We start from the raw sequence: 22,422 nt of genomic DNA, 5'->3' as shown, positions 1-22,422 counted from the left end.
CAGTGGTTGTAACACCACGCGTGTCCAGCGTTGACACGCGTTGGCATTGCTATGCGGCGGAGGAACGCAACATGTTAAGTCGTGGGGGGGGGGGGGCACCTGTACAGCGCCGTTACTGGGCACTAACAAGCGCCTGGCCAGTGCAGGAGAGCAGCTGACAGGAGGTGAATTCACCTGACGGCTGAATTACAGTGTTTTAAAAGTAATTTGAGTGCCCAAATGACTCACTGAGCCCCGCTATAGCCACCCGTAATTCCTATTACGGCCTATGGGGGTGCTGACTGCGCCCAAATCTCCTGCGCTACGGCCTATGGGGGTGCCGGCTGTGCCCCCAGTATTAGATAGTCCCCCCTCTGCCCAGTATAGATAGCAGAATGTGCATCCAATATAGATAGCAGGGTGTGCCCCCATTATTAGGAAGCCCGCTACCATGCAGAGTATTTGTGAGCGGAACGTGCTGAAACTCGCCTCTCGGTGCCCCTGGGATCTGTCTTCAGCCTGTTGCAGCATCTCCTCTTTATGACTCCCTCTAGTTGTGTCACGCAATCAGACGCCACTACAGGGTGTCATAGAGAGCAGACACTACAATAGGCTGTAGAGAGATCCTGACAGAGAGGTAAGAGGCTCCCAGGGGTTTATAAAAACGGGTTAAAAACACATAAAAGAGAAAAGGGGAGGAGGCTTACCTCAATAATGACTAATTCATATATATAAATATAATGAATATTTTATTAAGCGCAGGCAGTGCGTTTCGTGGGTCTCTGCCCACTTCCTCAGGCCAAATACAGTGCCTGAAATCCTCATACACAGAGGGCTCAGAACTCAAGCAAAACCTAAAGCTAAACGTCTGAAGCTCTGTTCTACTTTGAAAATTGGGCCCTTGTCAGCATCGCCCCCCAGATCCTTACGCTCACACAATTTCCCTATTCATAGCACATAAATTCAAAAACTGACTAATCACTTACTGCCTAATATAGCTCATCCTTTGACAGGTGACATTATAACAAGATAATCACTGTTATTCACCTGTCAGTAGTATTAGCATTATACCCAAGGGTGTAACTAGAAATCAAAGGCAAAACTTTGGATGGGGCCCCACAGCTGTCATTGCTGGAGGGGGAGCGCTGATGGCAGCATGAGATGAGAGAGAGGGGAGTCGGGCCCCCCTTACTGCTGCTGTTTGTGCCTTTTGCTCCTCATTCCTGTGCTGCCCCCTCACTTGAACCTAAAAAGGACCCTGGAAGGCCCTTGAGCCAGGGCCCCCCCGCAGGCTTCTCCCCCTAAGGTCCCCCTGCAGCTGCGTCCCTTGCAGGGCCTATTGTTACGCCCCTTATTATACCTGATCAGTATATAACATTGTGCATTTCTGCCTGTCAAGTTTGGCTGTCAGTAAATCACTCACAAATGGCCACAAACAGAAAACACTAAAACATAATTATGGGTTATGTAAAATAGCTAAAAAGTAACTTATGGTGATAAATGGCAAGGAAATGAACAGCGCTACTTAAAAACAGATAAGTGCCTACCTGCAAAAGAGTGCAAGCCCCACTTGTGGGATAAAATACACACCTAGCATACACATAACCTGTCTACCACTGGAGGATGTTGGCCTCCTGTAACAGCTTGCATGCAACTTAAGTATTCGTCCCTCCCACTGCGGAGAAGTCATCCCCTTATGGGAGGGGACCTAACACTAACTAAATCCTAACCTATGTATATGCATAGCCTGGGTGCGGCTAATCAAGTAAAATAGAAAATTTAAAATTGCGCAGTAGGTGGATCAGCGCATCACCAGGCCGCCTCCGAATGGCCTCCAATCAGAGGTGTGCTGAGCCCCCCCAGAAACTGCAAACGCACCTTGAACCCAAACAGAAGCTCTGCATATACACCAAAAGCATGGCTAAGTGGGAGCAGCTGACCAAAAATGAATTAAATTAGTACATAGCAAAGAAATGAACAGCGCTACTTAAAAACAGATAAGTGCCTACCTGCAAGAGAGTGCAAGCCCCACTTGTGGGATATAATACACACCGAGCATACACATAACCTGTCTACCACTGGAGGATGTTGGTTTCTAGTAACAGCTTGCACTTGCATGCAACTTGTTAAGTACTTGTCCCTCATCCCCCTATGGGAGGGGACCTAACACTAACTAAATCCTAACCTATGTATATGCATAGCCTGGGTACGCTACCAAATAAAATCAAAAATTGAAAATTGCGCAAAAGGTGGATCAGCGCATCACCAGGCCGCCTCCGAATGGCCTCCATCAGAGATGCGCTGAGCCCCCCCAGAAACTACAAACGCACCTTGAACCCAAACAGAAGCTCTGCATATACACCAAAAGCAAGGCTGCTAAGTGGGAGCAGCTCACAAAAAATGAATTAAATTAGTACATAGTACATGGTGATAAATGGACCATGCAAAATTTCTGTACAAAGTTACTGTGTAACTTGTAATAAATCTGTACTCGTGTCCTAAGTTTATTACCGGGAAATGGAGCATGTTTCCTATTTTCCATATTGTAATTAGATCCGTGGAAAACCTGTTGTATGGCTTTGAAAAAAAATGCACAAACAAAACATTAAATATTTGACTAAGATTTACGCACTTAAAGGGAACCTAGGGTGAAAGGTATATGGAGGCTGCCATATTTATTTCCTTTTAAGCAATGCCAGCTTCCTGTCCTGCTGGTCCTCTGCCTCTAACACTTTTAGCCACAGACCCTGAACAAGCATGCAGCAGATCAGGTGTTTCTGACAGTATTGTCAGATCTGACAAGATTAGCTGGATGTTTTGTTTCTGGTGGGATTCAGATACTGCTGCAGCCGAATAGATCAGCAGGACTGCCAGGCAACTGGTATTCTTTAAACAGAAATAAATATGGCAGCCTCCATATACTTCTCACTTCAGTTTCCCATTAAAGTGTACCAGAGACTAAAAAAAACAAAAACAAAAACTGATACCTAAGAAGAGGCATTACTATGTCCCTCTGGACACCACCTCTGCACACACCCAACTGTCTCATTGAAAGGGAACTATAAATAAAACCAGTGAAAAATGGTTTCTTATAGCAGGCAGGGCAGGGTGATCAGCTAAACATGGGTGTTGGAAGGGTTTAATACCTTAATTACCCACTGAGCAGAAGGGAACTGTAGCTTTAGTGCTGACCACAAAGGGCTTATCGGTCAGCACATGGAGGAAGTGGGCAGTGTCAGGTGATCTGGCTAACCTGAGGAAGCCACTCCCCCACTGATGGCAAGAAGGCCCACGGAAGCCAGCCAGTAGGTAATTTTTTTAAATACGGTTCTTGCAAGGAGTACACATGTGAAATGCAACAAATGAGCGACTACTGATGAGGGAGGATAAACAAACGCCTTGATCTTCTACTTGCCTCACGACTTATTCATGTGCTGCCCATCACCCCCCCCCCCCCCCCCTTCCCTCTCCATTGATCAGGACATGCTGCTTGCCTATAGTTGAGCACAGTTCACGTTCTGAACTGTCACGCTACCGATTGATGTATGGTGGGTAATGGTGAAAGTTATTGTGTATACATTTTTAGCCCTAAATCTGAGTACTGCTGACTGAAGTTATTGTTCTGGTTTATAGATATCTTGTAACTTGCATTTTTTATTTCAGCATTAGAAATCAGCAGATGCTGGCCAATGTTCCAATGAGCCAGTTCTGCATATTGCCAACTTATCTCTCCCCATCTTGGCAGTACCAGCGAGAGAGAAGTGAAAAGAAATAAAAATTCCACTTTGTTCTATCATAGTAAAAAGGCACATGAGCTTTTAACCACTTCAGGACAAGAGCAATTTTCACATATCAGCACGACTCCCATTCATTTGCCAATAACTTTATTACTACTTATCACACCTACACGATCTATGTATTTTTTTCAGGACAAATTAGGGTTTTAGTGAATAATATTTTTATTTAGCAATTACCTTATTCTCTATGCATTTTAAAGGGAAAATAAGGGGGGAAAAGCACAAATTACTATAAGGCTACTTTCCCACCAAGACGTTGCGTTTTATGGGACCTTATGGTCGCAAAAAACGCGCCCCTTACGCAACGCATGGTGGTGTTGAAGTTGGACGTCAGCAGATTGAGCTGTGTTATGCAGCTCTCACTGCAGCCGCTCCAGGTTAGTGATAGGAAGTCCGGATCTTTTTAAGGATTCGGATCATTTAAATCGGATCATTGAAAAGATCCGTATCTTTGAACCGAATCATTTGAATCATTTTACTAGGGAAGCAGACTGGGTGAAATGACTAGCAGGAAAGGACTTTCCCTGCACTGTACATTCTGTATGTTCCTGTTTCCTCCAGACAGACATCCACTGTGAACCGAATCTTTCATTGTGATGATCCAGATGATTCGATGCACAAAAAAGATCCGGATCAAATGAACGATTCGTTCATGATCCGGACAACACTACAGTCCCACCATGAGTCTCCTCAGTGCAGTGAATATTAATTAGCCATGTGGCTGGCTGCAGAGGAGGAAGGGAGACCTCCTCCTCCAACAGTAGCCCAGTATAACATACAGCATGCAGCACTTTGTTTAACCTTTAACTTTGATCTTAATAGAACGCCAGGGAGGCTGCGGGAGGGTTTTTTTCTAATAAAAAAAAAACTATTTCATGCAGCCAACTGAAAGTTGGCTGCATGAAAGCCCACTAGAGGGCGCTCCGGAGGCGTTCTTCTGATCGCAATGAGCGGCCTTCCGTGTTTCGCTTACCTCGTCGCCATGGCAACGAGCGGAGTGATGTCATGGACGTCAGCCGACGTCCTGGCGTCAGCCGCCTCCAATCCAGCCATTAGCGCTGGCCGGAACTTTTTGTTCCGGCTACACTGGGCTCAGGCGGCTGGGGGGACCCTCTTTCGTCGCTGCATGCGGCGGATCGCCGCGCTGCAGCGGTGATCAGGTAGCACACGCGGCTGGCAAAGTGCCGGCTGCGTGTGCTGCTTTTTATTTGAGCCAAATCGGCCCAGCAGGGCCTGAGCGGCACGCTCCGGCAGTACTGGACGAGCTGAGCTCGTCCAGACCGCTCAGCAGGTTAAACGTGCTGCGTTACTATGTAACGCAATGTGTGCACTGTGAAACGGCACATTGATTTTACAGTGCTGTGAGTTAGGCTGCGTTACTGGCTGCTGTAACATGGGACTTTAACATCACACTGTGAAACCAGCCTAAAACAGAGTAATTTGTCCACCAGCAAGAGCTGGCAGCTGAATTACATCTTCCCCATGGGGGGCGGTACACTGGGGTATGCTGGGGAATTGCCCCCCCCCTGGGAATCACTGTGCCCCCCAAGGGCCCCCCTGCTCAGTAACTTACAGTTCTGTAATATGTGCACACAGGAGCGGCTTTGCTAGCAAGCAAGGATTAAAGCATGCCAGCCAGATAGCCTAGTACATCTGTATGTAACTTTTCTTCCACAATAGCACCATCATTTGGACAATCTGCTCTGCTCAAAAGCCTGAGTTGTTTGTGATGTTTACATTTGGTTCCTATCATTGCTGAACCGTAGTAAGCCTTCATTTTATAACCTGAGTTAGGCAAAAAATATCTAAAGCTCGCCATACAAATATAAATTTTTATCACCCCGCCTTTGTGCCCCCTCAAAAATTGAAGCTTCAGCTGCCACTGATCTTTTCTCTCAGGCCATGGTGGCCTGGAGGGGGAATTGTAACAAACGCTGCTGGGACTTTTGCAGGAGCAGGGTGAGCTGTTTTTCGACTTAACCTGCACCCAAATTTCTAGGCACCATTTTTGTATGTATGCCTCAGATAGTCTTCCCTTTTCTCTTATGGTTCTACGTTCCAGCGCTGTTACCTCTGTTAGTTGACAGCTGTATAAGCCTACGGGAGCCCTTGGAATAACTCGTGTCTCCTGAGTGCTACGGAAGACGGACCGCTCAGAATTGTGCATGCATGAGAGCACTCTTGTGTGCAATTGCAGTGCAAAGCCGCTAGTGTTTGGGAGCACTTGGGGACACGTGTGCTTTCAGGGGCTCCCAGAGCTGTTTTCAAACTCAAAGACTAACGGAGGTGACAGCTTCCGAAGTCTCCTGTGGTGGCAAATTTTAACGGGGGTGACAGTGCTGGAACACGGGGACCTTGAGAGGAACAGAAGGCTCTATAGGACCCAGAGCCCCCCTCCCTCCATACCGGTAGGTAAGTATCTTATTTTTTTTCAATCACTTTTTTTTTCATTTTCTTTAACCACTTCAGTCGTTTTTTTACCTTTTTGTATCCGAGCAATTTTCACCTTCCATTAATTCACCAATAACTTTATCACTAATTATCCCAATGAATTGATCTATATCTTGTTTTTTCCGCCACCAATTAGGCTTTCTTTGGGTGGTACATTTTGCTAAGAATTATTTTTTTCTAAATACATTTTAACAGGAATATTAAGAAAAAAATGGAAAAAAATCATTACTTCTCAGTTTTCGGCCATTATAGCTTTAAAATAACACATGCTATTATAATTGAAACCTACACATTTTATTTGCCAATTTGTCCCAATTATTACACTATTTAAATGATGTCCCTATTACAATGTATGGTGCCAATATTTTATTTAGAAATAAAGGTGCATTTTTTCAGTTTTGCGTCAATCACTATTTACAAGCTTATAATTAAAAAATATTAGTAATATACCATCTTGACATGCATATTAAAAATGTTCAGACCCTTAGGTAACTATTTATGTTTGTTTGTTTTTATTTATTGCAATTGAAATAAAATTTAGTTTAATTTTTTTTTTATTTGGGTATTTTTTGGGTGTGGGAGGTAAACAGTTAATTTCAAATGTAATTTATTGTGTTTTGTGTGAAAAAAAACCCCCCTACATTTGTAGTTTTCTCATAAGAAGCTGTCGGTCTTTCTACCGGGGACTTAGATCAATGTTCCCCTTCATTGATCTCCGGGCTAATGGGGCGGCACGGGAGCACGCGCAGGAGCGTGTAGCAGCAACCTTTTGGACGTGACAGTAACATCCAAAAGGCTACAATAGTTAAAGCACACCTGAAGTGAGAGGGATATGGAGGCTGACATGTTTATTTTCTTTAAAACAATGCAGATTGCTTGCCTGTCCTGCTGAGCCTCTGCTTCTAATACTTTTAGTCAGAGACCCCTGAAAAAACATGCAGATGTTTCTCACTGAAGTATGGCTAGATTAGCCACATGTTTGTTTCAGGTGTGTGATTCAGACACTACTGCAGCAAAAGTGATCAGCAGGACTGCCAGGCAACTGCTATTGTTTAAGGCCCCTTTTAAGCTTACTGCTTGGTGCTACCTTCCTCACCTTCCTGCGCAGCTTGTTGCAGTGGCAATTAAAGACTATGAGATATGACACACTGCTTGCGGTGCTACGTGGACACACCGAACTACTCCAGACGCTGCAGAAGTAACACACAAGCTGCGGTTCAACTCCTAAAAGTGCACCCAAAGTCCGGAAGGGATGGAGAGGCCCTTTGCATCTGATTCCTACTCAACAGTGCCACCTAGTGGCCATAGGGAACTGTAGCTCTAGATGTAATCAAACTGAAGTCTGTTTTTTGTGCATGTGTGTATGTGCAGGCGAATTGTGCAATCGCCCGGGGTGCCGGATTGAGAGGCAGAAGGTGGGCACAGTGGTGGGGGGAGCGGGCATAGCCATGGGTGTAATCTAGCCTTGAAACTGCCCTGTGTTTGTGTGCCTGCGTGCGTGTGTGTTTTAGAACTCAGTCCCTCTTGCAGGTGTGGACATATTGAAGCAGAAAACCTGAACTGGGGTTTTCAAAAATCCTGTAGGCCTAACAGCAGAGTAGACATGTTTGCTACGCCGAACACCTCACTTCAGCAACCAACCTAGTGGACAGAGTTTCGGGGTTGCGGTCCATGTCGCTCGTGTTGGTGTTCAAATTTGGTGTAGCCGTTTCGGAACACCTGATTACTCCCGACTGCTGCTGTTCAGCACCGAACAAGCGGACAAGGTCAGGAGGAGTTCACTGCCTTGCACGTCATGCTGCATTTCATGTGACTTTGATACTTCCTCCTTCGGGTATGGAAGGAGGAAGCATTGGAGTCATGTGAAACCCAAAGTGTTTACCTTTTTATCTATGTCACATTTTCTCCGGTAATTTCCTCTTACCTTATAACTGGGGGAGGCTCCTTCCTGCTGGTGGTGGTAACAACATTATTAGCTAAACTGCAGCATAGTAAAACAAACCACAAGATGTCACTGTGTGTAAAATGAGATGATTATCTTTATGGGATTGTTATTTTCTGTATTCTCTATGTTCCTCTCTGTTCAAAGTTAGCTGCAGTTCCTGACAGAGGTGTATGATTTATCTCTGCATTTTCTAACTTGTTATACTGGGTGCCTATCTGTGTGTACAGATCACTCTGCACCATCACTTCTCTCCTTTCCTTCCAGCAAGGGTCGGAGAGGTTAGCGTTATGTATCAGGTGCAAATTATTTGTTACACTGTCCACAGGGGTGGCCAAATAATGAACTGATACAATGAGATCACCACTGAAAATCGTGTTGCTTAGCCAAATACATTATTCTCAAATGAAACCACTTTTTATTGGATGGGAAAGGAAGAATTAACATACATAGTACAATAACAATACACATTATGGGCATAATTACCTTAGAGCACATGGTCTCACTTAACCATGAAATCTTGTTGTATGAAATTAGGAATAAACCCATCAGGTCAACCTGTCCATTAAACAACATTTAACTGAGTCCAAACATGGTGAAAGTTCTCATTGCAGGAGAAGGAGGCAACACAATCCATGCAATAAGGGAGTTGGTAGGTAGTGTGGGAGGAGGTGGGGCATATTGGCCTTTTTGCCCAGCTCTGTCCCAATCGAATACGAGCATGGGTTGGCCAACAACGAAGCAGCATGAATTCGCCGTATGAACAAAGTGGGCACAACAAAAAGCACATACAGTTTAAAAAGAGAAATAAACCCAAAATGAACTAAGCAACAGGACACCAATAGGTGTTAGCCTGCATAACCAATACCTTCTGTTGAATCAAATTAACCCAAATCGGATTAGAGAAAATCAGAAGCAAATCAAATCGGATCAGATCCAGTCAAAGAACTTATTTTCATCATGAACAGTCTGTTTTTGCTCTGGTAGCTTTGATATTGGTGTTCAGTATTACTTTAAGAATATGTACTTAACACTTAGAACAGGAAATGTGTGATTCTGCAGTCTGCTGAACCTATCCATGTCCAGATCCGGGTGGGTCAGTATCTGGGGGTTCTTGTAATGTTATACACTAATAAACGTTGACAAAAAATACAATCCTATTTACATTATGTCTCCGACAGGCTTTTGCCAATCCAGAAGATGCCCTGAGACATGGAGGCATTCAATTCTACCGCGAGGACCCTGACGTTGAGCGTTATCGGAGGTAAGTTCCCTTCGGGGTGGACATAGGCCTGTGCAGGCCGGGCAGCCCCATATGCTCTAGGGCACATGCAGTTGCACCACAGTCAGGGCTGGATTTCCTTTAGGCTTTTTTCCCGGTATTTTTCTCTCTGTAACCTTCCCATGTGGCTATTTACTACGACTTGTATCAAGCTTACCTTGTTTCACTACCCACCATGTGACTGTTTCTTCCTCTGTCACTAACAGCCCTCCTCCCCCCCCCCCCCCCTTCCAATGGCTTTTAATTTTTTACCTCTCTCAGCATCCCCCTCATGGCTGTCTCTTCCTCCATGTTTCACCCCCCACTCCCCCATGTTATTGCCTCTCCCTCTCTGTATCATTCCCCTCAATGTGGCTGTCTGTCACTCCCCTCCATGTAGCGGTCTTTGCCTCCCTGTGTCATGTGGCCGTCTCTCACTATGACAATGGTAGGATTAGATTGTGAGCCCTTCTGAGGACACTCAGTGACTTGACTGTGTCATGTCTGTAAAGTGCTGCAGAAGATGTCAGTGATATATAAATACATATTAACAATAAGAAGAATGTAGATGAGTAGACTATGACTATGGTAGGGATTAGATTCACAATAGGGTCACTGAAAATGAACATACAAAACGATTGCGAAAAAAACACATTTTCATTCTTGAAAACAAAGGTCATATTCGAAACGTGCTTGCTAATGCGAAAATAAACAGGAATTGAAGGTATTTTCACAACTGTGCTGTTTTTGAGAAAATACATCATTTTCCCACAACCTGCAAAATTATTTTCAAAAACATATTGGCCCATATGCAAGTAACTTTTTCACCTGAGTTTTCTCCTAGGTGAAATTTTCAAACTTATCAATTAGGCCCGGTTCACATTAGCGGTTGTTTGCCAAACGGACCGGATGACCTGACCGGATCCGGATCGGAACCGTACGGTTCTGATCCGGATCCGATCCGGATCCGGTCAGGTTGCATCAGGTGGTAATCAGGATGCGATCCGGATCCGTTTGGCAAAGTTAACGTAAAAAAAAAAAAAAATTTGGGGGTCTGGGAGGTCAGCAGAAGGGGGACCTGTGGAATCAGGCCCTCTGCTGTTTAGCACTCACCTCCACCTCCGACATGCTGCCAACATCCTGCCAACACCTCCAGCTCGTGCTGCTCCACTCCAAAATGCTTGCCCATGTGTCCCCAGCCAATATCGCCGCAAAAATCCGCATAGGAAGTGGGGTAGAACATCCGGATTTCTCAGCCAGTGTGTTGTGCGGCCTCCGGTTCCCATTTGTTTGTATTGGCCGGTTGGTGCAGTCCGGCTCCGCCCCGGATACGGCTGCCGGAGGGGCCGGATGAAAAAATAGCGCATGTTGGAACGGAGTCCGGATCCGGCCCGGATCCGGTCCGGCTCCGGTTCTGCAGAACGGACCCATGTGAACGGACGCATAGGCTTTAATTGCTATGCCGTGCGTCCGTTCCGTCCGTTCTGCAGGCGGTGCGGCTCCGGCACGGCGATTCCGGAGGGCCACCGCAAGTGTGAACCGGGCCTAAAATGTCTTTTAAACCACCAGAAAGCAAAAAAATATTTAAAATACTTTTGATAGTATTTTTTGACCAACTTTTTTTGGTACTTTTTTTCCATTGCAAAGTGCTAAAAAGTTATTCTAAATCAAAGATGAAAAATTATATCCTGGGAGAAAAGTCAGGTGAAAAAGAGAATTGCATATGGCCCATTTTCTCTTAAAGGAATGATCCGCGGAATTTTTTTTAAAAAAAAAAGTTCCACTTACCTGGGGCTTCCTCCAGCCCGGGGCAGCTGTCCTGTGACCCCGCCGCAGCACCGGTGGCTCCCGGTCCTCTTCGCCGGCGGAGCCGACCTCGCCAGGTCGGGTTCCGGGTCGGCCTCTTCTGCGCTCCACGGCGCGGGTCACGTGGTCCTGCCGACGTCATCTGGACGCTACTGCGCAGGCCCAGTAGCTCTGCACCTGCGCAGTAGCGTCCAGATCACGTCGGCCGGACCACGTGACCCCCGCGGTGGAATGCAGAAGAGGCCGACCCAGAGCCCGACCTGGCGAGGTCGGCTCCGCCGGCGAAGAGGACCGGGAACCACCGGAACTGCGGCGGGGCCATAGGACAGCTGCCCCGGGCTGGAGGTAGCCCCAGGTAAGTGGAACTTTTTTTGTACCACAGTTCATTCCTTTAAAAATCATATCTTTGATTATTTTCATGAATAAAGAATAATATTGGCATTTTCGCTCATCACTGCATATAGGTGCATAAATTACTATGTAACAAATATATACCTCTGTATGTTTGTACATCACCAATGTCCTAATTAATCAGTAACAATTGGTGAAAGAAATAAGGGGCATACCACAGGGAACTAATAGAATAACACAATTGTCTCAAGTAGCAAAATCAAAATATGACAAACTTTATTGAATAATGACACAGACACAGAGGTGGACTTCATGACCACATGACACATTAAAAGAGATGGATATAAAACACACCGACTGTATTTACTCACTGCTTGAGATTATAAATGTTCTTCATAGACTTCAATGTACAGTAATATGTTGGTTAGAGATAAATACCAGGTATTAGCAGGGATCAATACAATGTCATAAAAAGATGAATTGAAAACTGTCTCCTGTCAATTAAACAAAGCTGATCAGTCTTCCTCTAGCATTTCGTGAACGTTGACTTTTTCAGGAGAAAGATTTAAGTCTGTAAAGTTCCAAAAAGATGATCAGTTTGTGCAATAATTGGAGATGATTGACCAACAAAGCAAGAAGTAAAAAGAAGCGGTGATCCCAAACTGCAGCATAAAGCTAGTATAATTTATTTCCCTCAAAGCTGTCAGCTTTCCTTGTAGATAGCAACTTTTCATGAAACGCTTTGGTTTAAAGAGACTCTGTAACAAATTTTTCAGTCTTATTTCTTCTATCCTATAAGTTCCTATTCCTGTTCTAATGTGCTCTGGCTTACTGCAGCTTTTCCTAATTGCACTGTCTCTGTAATAAATCTTATCTACTTTCCTCTGTCGTGTCTGTCGGGCTAAAGCTTGAATGTGTGGAATGTGCAGGGCTGCTTGTGATTGGTTAGAAGCGATACACACCCTCTGCAGGCCCCCTGCACACTCTGTATGACTCACACACTCTGTTTATGTGAGCCTATTACAAGCTGGTTAGTTTGTTTGGAAACACTGCCTAAAACTGTTAATTACAAGCCAGGATTGCAGCAGGGAGTGGCAGAAACAGCACAGAGGGGCACAGGAGAAAATAAGGAATAGAATGGTATGCTTTTTAGTGTAAGAATATTAGAGTACAGATTCTCTTTAAGATGTTTTGCCTTTCATTCATTTACAGGTGCATTTTATTGACAATTTAGCATTTATAGATGCTTTATTGATGTATTTTTACCAATAATTTTGCCTATGGAAATGGGGTATTGCTCTCTCTCTCTCTCTCTCTCCAACACAAGTTGTATTCACTGATGCACACACACATCATCTTATACAATGGCTAAGGTAGGGTGTGCTATACTAACTTTAAACCAGATCCTGCATTTAGTACAGCATATCTACACCCCTTGAAACTTCATCTTAGCTTCAGGGGCGTAGATATATTTGTACTCCGCCGTGAGTACTCTTGTGTTCATAGTAAAAGTACACCCATATATATTAACCATTTCACCTCAAAGGGTTTTTCCCCTTAAAAAAACAAAGCAATTTTCACCTGTGAGCGCGCCTTCAATTCATTCGCCTATAACTTTATTACTACTTATCACAACAAAACAATCTATATCGTCTTTTTTTTGCCTCCAGTTAGGCATTCTTTGGAGAGTACTATTTGCTAAGAATTATTTTATTCTACAACTGTTTTAACAGGAAAAATAAAAAAAAATGGAAAAAAAATCATTATTTCTCAGTTATCGGCCATTATAGTTTTAAAATAATACATGCTAACGTAATTAAAACCCACACATTTTATTTGCCCATTTGTCCCAGTTATTACAACATTTAAAATTTTTCCAAGGTACAATGTATGGGGCCAATATTTTATTTGGAAATAAAGGTGCATTTTTATAGTTTTGTATCCATCCTTAATTACAAACCCATAATTTTAAAAAGTAATAGTAATATACCCCTCTTGGCATACATATTAAAGTTCAGTCCCTACGGTAACTATTCATGTATTTTTATTTGTACATTTTATGTAATTTGGTTTCAAACATTTTTGGGGGGTAACTATTGGGGATTGTGGGAGGCCAGATGTTAATTTAAAATGTAAAAATAAGTTCTAAAGAAGTCCTTTATTGAAAAAAAAATGTTGCTGCTCACTTTCTTATGCATAGTATCACTATGCATAAAGGAAGTGATGCATGGACGTTCCTTTCGAATGGCAGCGCCGTCTCAAAGATGGCTGTGGTCATTCACACGGGAACTTAGATCAATGAATGGGAACTGTGTCATGCGATGACAATGCAAGTACGGAAGCCTCTGAGGACTGACGCTATAGCGGCTGAAGTGTATCGTAACTTTTCAGCTGGGATCGAGCTGCGGGCTCACGGGGCTGACGCTATAGTGGCTGAAGTGTATCATCATCTGTCAGCTGGGATCGAGCTGCAGGCTAACGGGGCTGACGCTGGGCAAGTTGAAAGAACATTGTTAATGATCACAGCGGCTTTTCCTATGCTGCCTAGAGTCATTGTGTATCGCGCTGCTGCGGGGCACGCTGGGGGGTATTATAGATCAAAGCAAGCACCCTGTGATTAATAACAATGCCCGGTGTATCGCGCTGCTGTCGGGCACGCTCGGGGGGGATTAAAGATCAAAGAAAGCACTGTGTATAATTGCAGCGGCTTCTCCTATGCCGCTTAGAAACAATATCGATCACGCTGCTGCTGCTTCCACCCCACTGCGGACCACAAGGAAACAAGCATTTGGACTATAAGACGCAGTCACTTTTTCTCCTCACTTTTGGGGGAGAAAAAGTGCGTCTTATAGTCCAAAAAATACGGTATACTGTAGATCATTTCAGTGTAATAAGTCGTTTTAAAGTTATTGGCAAAAGAATGGGAGGAGTGCTGAAAGGTGAAAATTGCTCTGGTCTATAAGGGGAACACAACCTGTAGTGGCCAAGTGGTGAATGTGGCATGCAGTGGTCTTGAAGTGCATCTCTGTGTCTGTTTTTTTTTTTTTTTTAACACGATTCAATTCAATAATGTTGGGACCAAAGACAATTTATTCTTCTCTCTGTTTTTTTTTTGTGTGTGTGAAAGTCCTTTGGTTGGCCCCCTTTTTTTTCTTTCATCTAGAAATACAAGAAGGAAAGGTTGAGTCTTGAGTTCAGGCTGTGTCCGGTGCATAATAACCTGCTCACACCTGCTCAGTCTAACTGGTTTAATGTTAAAGCTTATTTTCACTTTTCCATCTCTATATAGTTGAAGGATTTTAACATACTGTATTATAAAGACATGCCTGTGTGTGCCTAGCAATAACCATAGGAGCCATAGGAGATGCTATGGGGCTCTGGAACAGTGGGGCCCAGTGGTAATTGATGTTGTATTCCCTATTAGCTTTCTTGAGTTCATTTACCCCCTGACTTTGTTTCGGAGCTCATGGATGGACTATATGCAGTGTAAATTGCATGAGAATGTAAATTTCCCAATTAACTCATATCTATAGAATAGGTGCAGGTAGCATAGCTCGAGTGCCTACATTTGATGGCCCCATAAAAGTTTTGCCCCATAATATCTAGCATTGCCACTGGTACTCTGCTGTTTCTTAGGCCACTGCTTAGTAGTTCTTCTGGTTTCACTGTGAAAGCTTCTTTGCCTAGCTCTCAGCTGAGAACAATTTCTGGTACTGCCACAAACTTCCCCAGAGGGGGCAGCATAGAGCAAGTGGTTTCTGGGAGGAAGAGATGCAATGAGAGCAAGTAAATACACATACACAGCCCTCTGTTGCGCTACTCTGCATGTGAGTGGGGAGAGGGAAAGGGGCCCATACACCTAACGATTTTCCCGCCGATATACAGCAGATTCGATCACTGTGATCAAATCTGCTGTGAAATCGTCTTGCAAACGCTGACAAAACGATCAATTTCCGTTCGAAATCAATCATTCCCGTCGATCTGTCCGCGTGGAAGACTTTTCTCGATCGCCGGCGGGTCCGGAGTGAGTAGATAGCGGCATTTGAATGCCCGACGACCGACGCTATACAGCGAATATACATTACCTGTTCCAGCCGGTGCAACTCCCCCGGTCTCCGCTGTCTTCTTCTCCGCTCCAGGCTCCAGGGCTGCAGCCTCCTTGAACTTCCTGTCCCGGCAGGAATTTTGAACAGTAGAGCGCCCTCTACTGTTTATACTTCCCCTGGACAGGAAGTTCAGTGAAGCAAGCCAGCTGGACCAGAGAAGAAGACAGCGGAGACCGGGAGAGTCGCGCCGGCCAGATCAGGTAATGTATAGCTGGCGGGCAGCAGCTTTACAGATTGTGATCGGTTTCAGGCTGAAATTGATTCACAATCTGTTTGCAGTAGAGGCAGCCATACGATCCCTCTCTGATCAGATTCGATCAGAGAGGGATCTATCTGTTGGTCGAATCTGATGGGAAATCGACCAATGTATGGCCACCTGAAGAGGAGCAGGCCCCCACCTCCCCTGCTCTCACCGCAGAGGTCGCAGGGGCTATTGCTGTGCCCCTGCTTACTCAACAATAGTTTGTTTTAGGGTGTGGCTTGAGTGTCGACCCATGGTGGGCTTAAATATGACTTTATAATAAGGTGTCAGACGAGGAAGCATGCTGAAGTCGTAACTGCAACGCCAGTGCGATTAATTTGTGTAAAAGTACCTTATATACAAAAGAAGTGAAATATTAGATTACATTGCTGCTTTCAGGATAAAAAACACACAAGATTGCTTCATGATGTGGGTGTTGGCAAACAGCATCAACGTTTAATGCCTGCCAGCAAATAATTCTTCCCAGACACGGAGGGATATTAAGTTTCTCTGCATAATAATCTACAAGGGTCTAATGGCTGTGCGTTCTGGGGGAGGACGGATCCAACTGGATGTAGAAATTGCGGGATTAAACCGGAGCGGCTTCCAGGAGGATGATGACAGCCATTGAAATACTAGGCCTCGATGGAAACCTATTGCGCCCCCTCCCCCTCACCGCGCCTCAGCACGTGAAACGCTGCAGACAGGACATAAAGCAGATTAATAAAGCCCACCGCAAACACGGTATGGCCGTAAATATTACAATAACCAACAGGGTGGATAGAATTATTTCAGAGCTGAGGGCTGGATATTGTTGCCAGCCGTAGCGTTGAAAAAACGGGGGATTTAGAGAAACCCTGAGTAAGTATTAAATCACAGGCCTGGCTTTTTATCACGCACCTTCAGAGATTATCTTCTGATACAATTGCATCGTTGAACTCTCGTTTCAGCATTCTATAAAATAGTTTACCTCCCCTGGCAAGTTTTATAATACGGAACATAGCTGCAGGGCTGCCGCGTGTTACCGCACACAGCTAGCTAGTTATCCCAGCTCGATGCTAGAGAATTTCCAGGAAAATTAAATGCTAGGGGAACGGGGCCCCTCCAAGATGTAACAACACCTAAACACCACCAGGAACACTCACCTCCTGCAGGGCCTGAGGAAAAACCAGTGCCAAAATTACATATTATAGATATTTTTCATTTTTTATTTAAGGTGTAAGATAAGTAATATCATAAATAAGCAAAATCAGTCCCGGATTGCCTCCAAATTGGTAATGCGAATGTAACACAATACTGATTTAGTACCCTTGAAAAGATCATAAGTGCCCTCTCTCTCTTCCTCTATCCTGTGGCTAGCAAACAGTGCGCTTAGACAATAGTAGTGATGAGCAGAAATTACGCCTATACGTAATTACGCAACATAATCGTAATGCAAAATTTCTGAGAAAATCGAAATTAATTTTGCATGTCATACTTGATAATTTTGCGTATTTTTGGGCAGTTAATAGCAAAGCCTCCATACATGCTATTAATAAAGATGGCCCGAACCTCCGATTTTGGGTTCGCGAACTTCCGCAAATGTTCGCGAACTTGCAAACTTTTGCGAACCGCAATAGACTTCAATGGGGAGGCGAACTTTGAAAACTAGAAACATTTATGCTGGCCACAAAAGTGATGGAAAAGATGTTTCAAGGGGTCTAACATCTGAGTTTTTGCATGGAGGAGTGGGATAGACGCCAAAAGTCCCGGGGAAAACTCTGGATTTGACTCAAAGCTGCGTTTTAAGGGCAGAAATCACATTGAATGCTAAATTGCAGGCCTAAAGTGCTTTAAAAAATCTTGCATGTGTATACATCAATCAGGGAGTGTAATTAGAGTACTGCTTCACACTGACACACCAAACTCACTGTGTTACGGTGCGGTGCGCAAACAGCTGTTTGTGTTGTGACGGCCAGGGGCAAACCCAGGATTTTCAAGGGGGGGGATTCCTGAAAGGTCTCCCTCAGCCACGCACAAAACATTATAATTATATGGTAGGACATCATGCTGGGTACACATAATGCAATTTCCATCCTACCAACAACGGGATTGATCAGGAGCAGTTTGGATACAGATAATAATGAGGACAGCCGACATTGCTAATGGAGGGGAAAGTGAAGCATTCACACAGCAGGGCACAGGGCTGTGCTCATACCTGAATCTGCTAAGTTCCCCAGAGCTTCCCCTGCTCTGTACACACGCTGCGACTACGTCCAAAGTAGCAGGGAAAGAAAGGGGGCAGTGCTGTGAGCTGCAGGATGCCTGTAGATATTCTGGTGTCTCAACTTGCGCTTTTCCCCAGACACTGCACTGGCCCTGGTCTGAGGGGGGATTCTGGGCAGCTGTAATCCCCCCCTGCGTTTGCCTCTGACGGCCGTGCTGGACTGGTGCGCACCATGGCGAGAGTGCAGGGGATAGCCCATATGGTCACCACAAAGATCACAATGAAGCAACGATCTTAGTATCTTGGGTGTGCCCCCCCCGAGACACTCATATAGCCGGCGGTCATTGCTTCATTGTGATACGTAAGCCCCTTCACCGCGGCAAGGTAATGATCACGAAGGGTAATTGACACACGTACATGCCTTTTGTTTTGTTCTTGCAGCCGCAGTGCAGCCAGAAAAATAAGGCAGGCGTGTACACGGACCAGAAAAATTATTATAGTGAAATTCAGGAATTCGCCTGGAGTCCTGGACCCTGTTGGTGGTGGCGGAGAAGGCAGTCAAGCGGCCTGCAGGCAGAGGTGCTGTGTGGGGAGCGACTTAGTCTATTGGCAGGCAGTCACACGGCGTGCAGGCAGAGATGCTGTTTGTGGGGACTGACTTAGTCTTCGGGTGGGCAGTAGCCCTCCGGTATCCATGCCTCATTCATTTTGATAAAGGTGAGGTACTGAACACTTTTTTGACTTAGGCGACTTCTCTTCTCAGTGACAATGCCTCCAGCTGCGCTGAAGGTCCTTTCTGACAGGACGCTTAAGGCAGGGCAAGACAGAAGTTGGATGGCAAATTGTGACAGCTCTGGCCACAGGTCAAGCCTGCGCACCCAGTAGTCCAAGGATTCATCACTGTTCACACTTAAAGGGAACCAGAGACAAACGGTCTTTAAAAATAAAAAAAATGTTATACATACCTGGGGCTTCCTCCAGCCCCATAAGCCTGGATCTCTCGCCGCTGTCCTTCGCTGCCTCTATCGCCGGTACTGGGTCCCGTCACTTCCGGTGGATGTGGCCAATTGTACGCAAGTGCAGGGACTCCCTCCATATCTTTACGCATGCGCCTGCGCAGTACGGAGGGAGCGCACTGCGCTTGCGTCGACTGGCCGAAATAATGGGACCCGATACCGGCGGACAGAGGCAGCGGAGGACGGCGGCGTGGGAGCGATCCAGAGTGATGGGGCTGGAGGATCTTTTTTCTGTCGTCTCTGGTTCTCTTTAAGGCCAGGTAGTCGGCTACCTGCCGGTCCAGGCGTTGGTGGAGGGTGGATCCGGAAGGGCTAAGGTGAGGCGTTAGACTAAAGAATGTCCGCATGTCCGACATCACCATGAGATCGCTGGAGCGTCCTGTCCTTGCCTGCGTGCACATGGGAGAAAGATTACTGGCAGTGGTACATTTATTGCGTTGTGCTGTGACCCTTAACCTCCCCGGCGTTCTATTGAGATCGCCAGGGAGGCTGCGGGAGGGTTTTTTTTTAATTAAAAAAAACCTATTTCATGCAGCCAACTGAAAGTTGGCTGCATGAAAGCCCACTAGAGGGCGCTCCGGAGGCGTTCTTCCGATCGCCTCCGGCGCCCATAATAAACAAGGAAGGCCGCAATGAGCGGCCTTCCTTGTTTTGCTTAGATCGTCGCCGTGGCGACGAGCGGAGTGACGTCATGGACGTCAGCCGACGTCCTGACGTCAGCCGCCTCCGATCCAGCCCTTAGCGCTGGCCGGAACTTTTTGTTCCGGCTGCGCAGGGCTCAGGCGGCTAGGGGGGCCCTCTTTCGCCGCTGCTCGCGGCGAATCGCCGCAGAGCGGCGGCGATCAGGCAGCACACGCGGCTGGCAAAGTGCCGGCTGCGTGTGCTGCACTTTATTTGATAAAAATCGGCCCAGCAGGGCCTGAGCGGCAGCCTCCGGCGGTGATGGACGAGCTGAGCTCGTCCATACCGCTCAGGAGGTTAAACGCATTGTAAAGCATAGTTGCCAGCTTATTCTGCAAGTGCTGCATCCTTTCTGCCTTCTGGTGATTTGGAAACATCTCCGCCACTTTGTGCCTATACCGAGGGTCTAGTAGCGTGGCCACCCAGTACAGCTCATTCCCCTTGAGTTTTTTTTATACGGAGGTCCCTCAACAGGCTGGACAGCATGAAAGACGCCATCTGCACAAAGTTGGATGCAGACGTACTAACCATTTCCTCTTGCTCTTCTTCAGTGATGTCAGTTAAGTGCTCCTCCTCCCCCCAGCCACGAACAATACCACAGGAAAGTTGAGCAGCACAAGCCTCCTGCGACACCTGCTGCGGTTGTTCTTCCGCCTCATCCTCCTCCTCCAAAACAATACCTTCCTCATCATCTGACTCTTCTTCCCCAAACGACTCTTCCTCTTCCTCCTCCTCCTCCTCCTCCTCCCTCTGTGCTGCCGCAGGTGTTGAGGAATCATCTGCTTCTGCTGAGAATTGATCCCGCAACTCTTCCTCCCGTTCCTGTTCATGCTCCTCCACAGCTTGATCCACCACTCTACGCACGGCAAGCTCCAGGAAGAAGGCATATGGGATCAAGTTGCTGATGGCGCCTTCACTGCAACTCGCCAGGTTTGTCACCTCTTCAAACGGCCGCATGAGCCTGCAGGCATTTCGCATCAGTGTCCAGTACTTTGGCCAGAACATCCCCATCTCCCCAGACTGTGTCCTTTGACTGTAGTTGTAGAGATACTGTTTGACGGCTTTCTCCTGTTGTAGCAGGTGGTCGAACATCAGGAGGGTTTGAATTCCAGTGAGTCGGGCTATCGCAAATCAAGTGTCTCACCGGCAAGTTGTTTCTCCGCTGAACATCGGCAAAGCGTGCCATGGCTGTGTAAGACCGCCTGAAATGCCCACACACCTTCCTGGACTGCTTTAGGACATCCTGTAAGCCTGGGTACTTAGACACAAATCTCTGAATTACGAGATTGAGCAGATGTGCCATGCAGGGTACATGTGTCAACTTTCCCAAATTCAAAGCCGAAATGAGATTGCTGCCATTGTCATTCACCACATTGCCGATCTCCAGTTGGTGCGGGGTCAGCCACTGATCCACCTGTTTGTTCAGAGCAGCCAGGAGAGCTGCTCCAGTGTGACTCTCCGCTTTGAGGCAAGACATGTCTAAGATGGCGTGACACCATCGTACCTGGCATGCAGCATAGGCCCTGGGGAGCTGGGACTGTGTAGCTGGAGAGGAGATCACAGCACCAGTAGAGTTGCGCTGCCACTCAGCCAAGGAGGAGGACGACAGCAAAGAGGATGTAGCAGGAGGAGAGGTGGCAGCAGGCCTGCCTGCAAGCCGTGGAGGTGTCACAAGTAGGTCCGCTGCACAGCCACATACTCCCTGCTTGTCAGCGGTCACCAGGTTGACCCAATGGGCTGTGTAAGTAATGTACCTGCCCTGACCGTGCTTGGCAGACCAGGCATCCGTGGTTAGATGGACCCTTGACCCAACGCTGTGTGCCAGAGATTACACCACTTGCCTCTCAACTTCATGGTACAGTTTGGGTATCGCCTTTTTAGAGAAATAATTGTGGCCTGGTATCTTCCACTGCGGTGTCCCAATGGCCACAAATTTACAGAAGGCCTCAGAGTCCACCAGCTGGTATGGTAACAGCTGGCGAGCTAACAGTTCCACCAAGCCAGCTGTCAGACGCCAGGCAAGGGAGTGACTGGCAGAAATGGGCTTCTTCCGCTCAAAGATTTCCCTCACAGACACCTGGCTGCTGCTGTGGGCAGAGGAGCAGGAACTGCACAAGGTGAGAGGTGGAATGGAGGAGGGTGGCTGTGATTGTGAAGGTGCAAGGGAGAAAGCGGCTGAAGATGCAGCACCTGAAGGAGGAAGAGGAGAAGGAGGGTGGCTTTTCTTTTGTGTGCTGCTTTTCCTCTGGTGCTCTTCCCATTGCAGTTTGTGCCTTTTCTGCATGTGCCTTCGTAAGGCAGTTGTCCCTACGTGGGTGTTGGCCTTTCCACAGCTCAATTTTGGGAGGCAGAGACAACAGATGGCATTGCTCTGATCTAAGGCAGACACTCAAAAAAAAATTTCAAACCACTGAGCCCCCCTGGGGTGATGGCACTATGGTGGCATCAGCATCTGACGTTAAAGGGCATGTTGGCTGGCTGTCCATAGGTGGTGATACATGGCGCCGGACACTGCCACCAGCTATTCTGACGACGAGCTCCCCCTGCTTGTTTCAGGAACTCGTCTCCTACTCCTCTCTGACTCC

General features: G+C 46.3%; 1 protein-coding gene across 1 annotated transcript in view; it reads left to right on the top strand.

Annotated features, from left to right (window-relative positions):
- The window catches only part of PTGES (prostaglandin E synthase), a 123,165-nt gene that overhangs the window by 33,933 nt on the left and 66,810 nt on the right, over window positions 1-22,422 (top strand). Inside the window, exon 2 of the mRNA XM_068249803.1 lies at window positions 9,351-9,433. Coding sequence (XP_068105904.1) covers window positions 9,351-9,433 — 83 coding nt within the window. The remainder of the gene's footprint in view (window positions 1-9,350; window positions 9,434-22,422) is intronic.

Source organism: Hyperolius riggenbachi, chromosome 8 (genome assembly GCF_040937935.1).
Source record: "Hyperolius riggenbachi isolate aHypRig1 chromosome 8, aHypRig1.pri, whole genome shotgun sequence".
Lineage (NCBI taxonomy): Eukaryota > Metazoa > Chordata > Amphibia > Anura > Hyperoliidae > Hyperolius > Hyperolius riggenbachi.
Note: the sequence above shows the minus strand (reverse complement) of the source record. Positions and strands in the feature narration are given on the sequence as shown.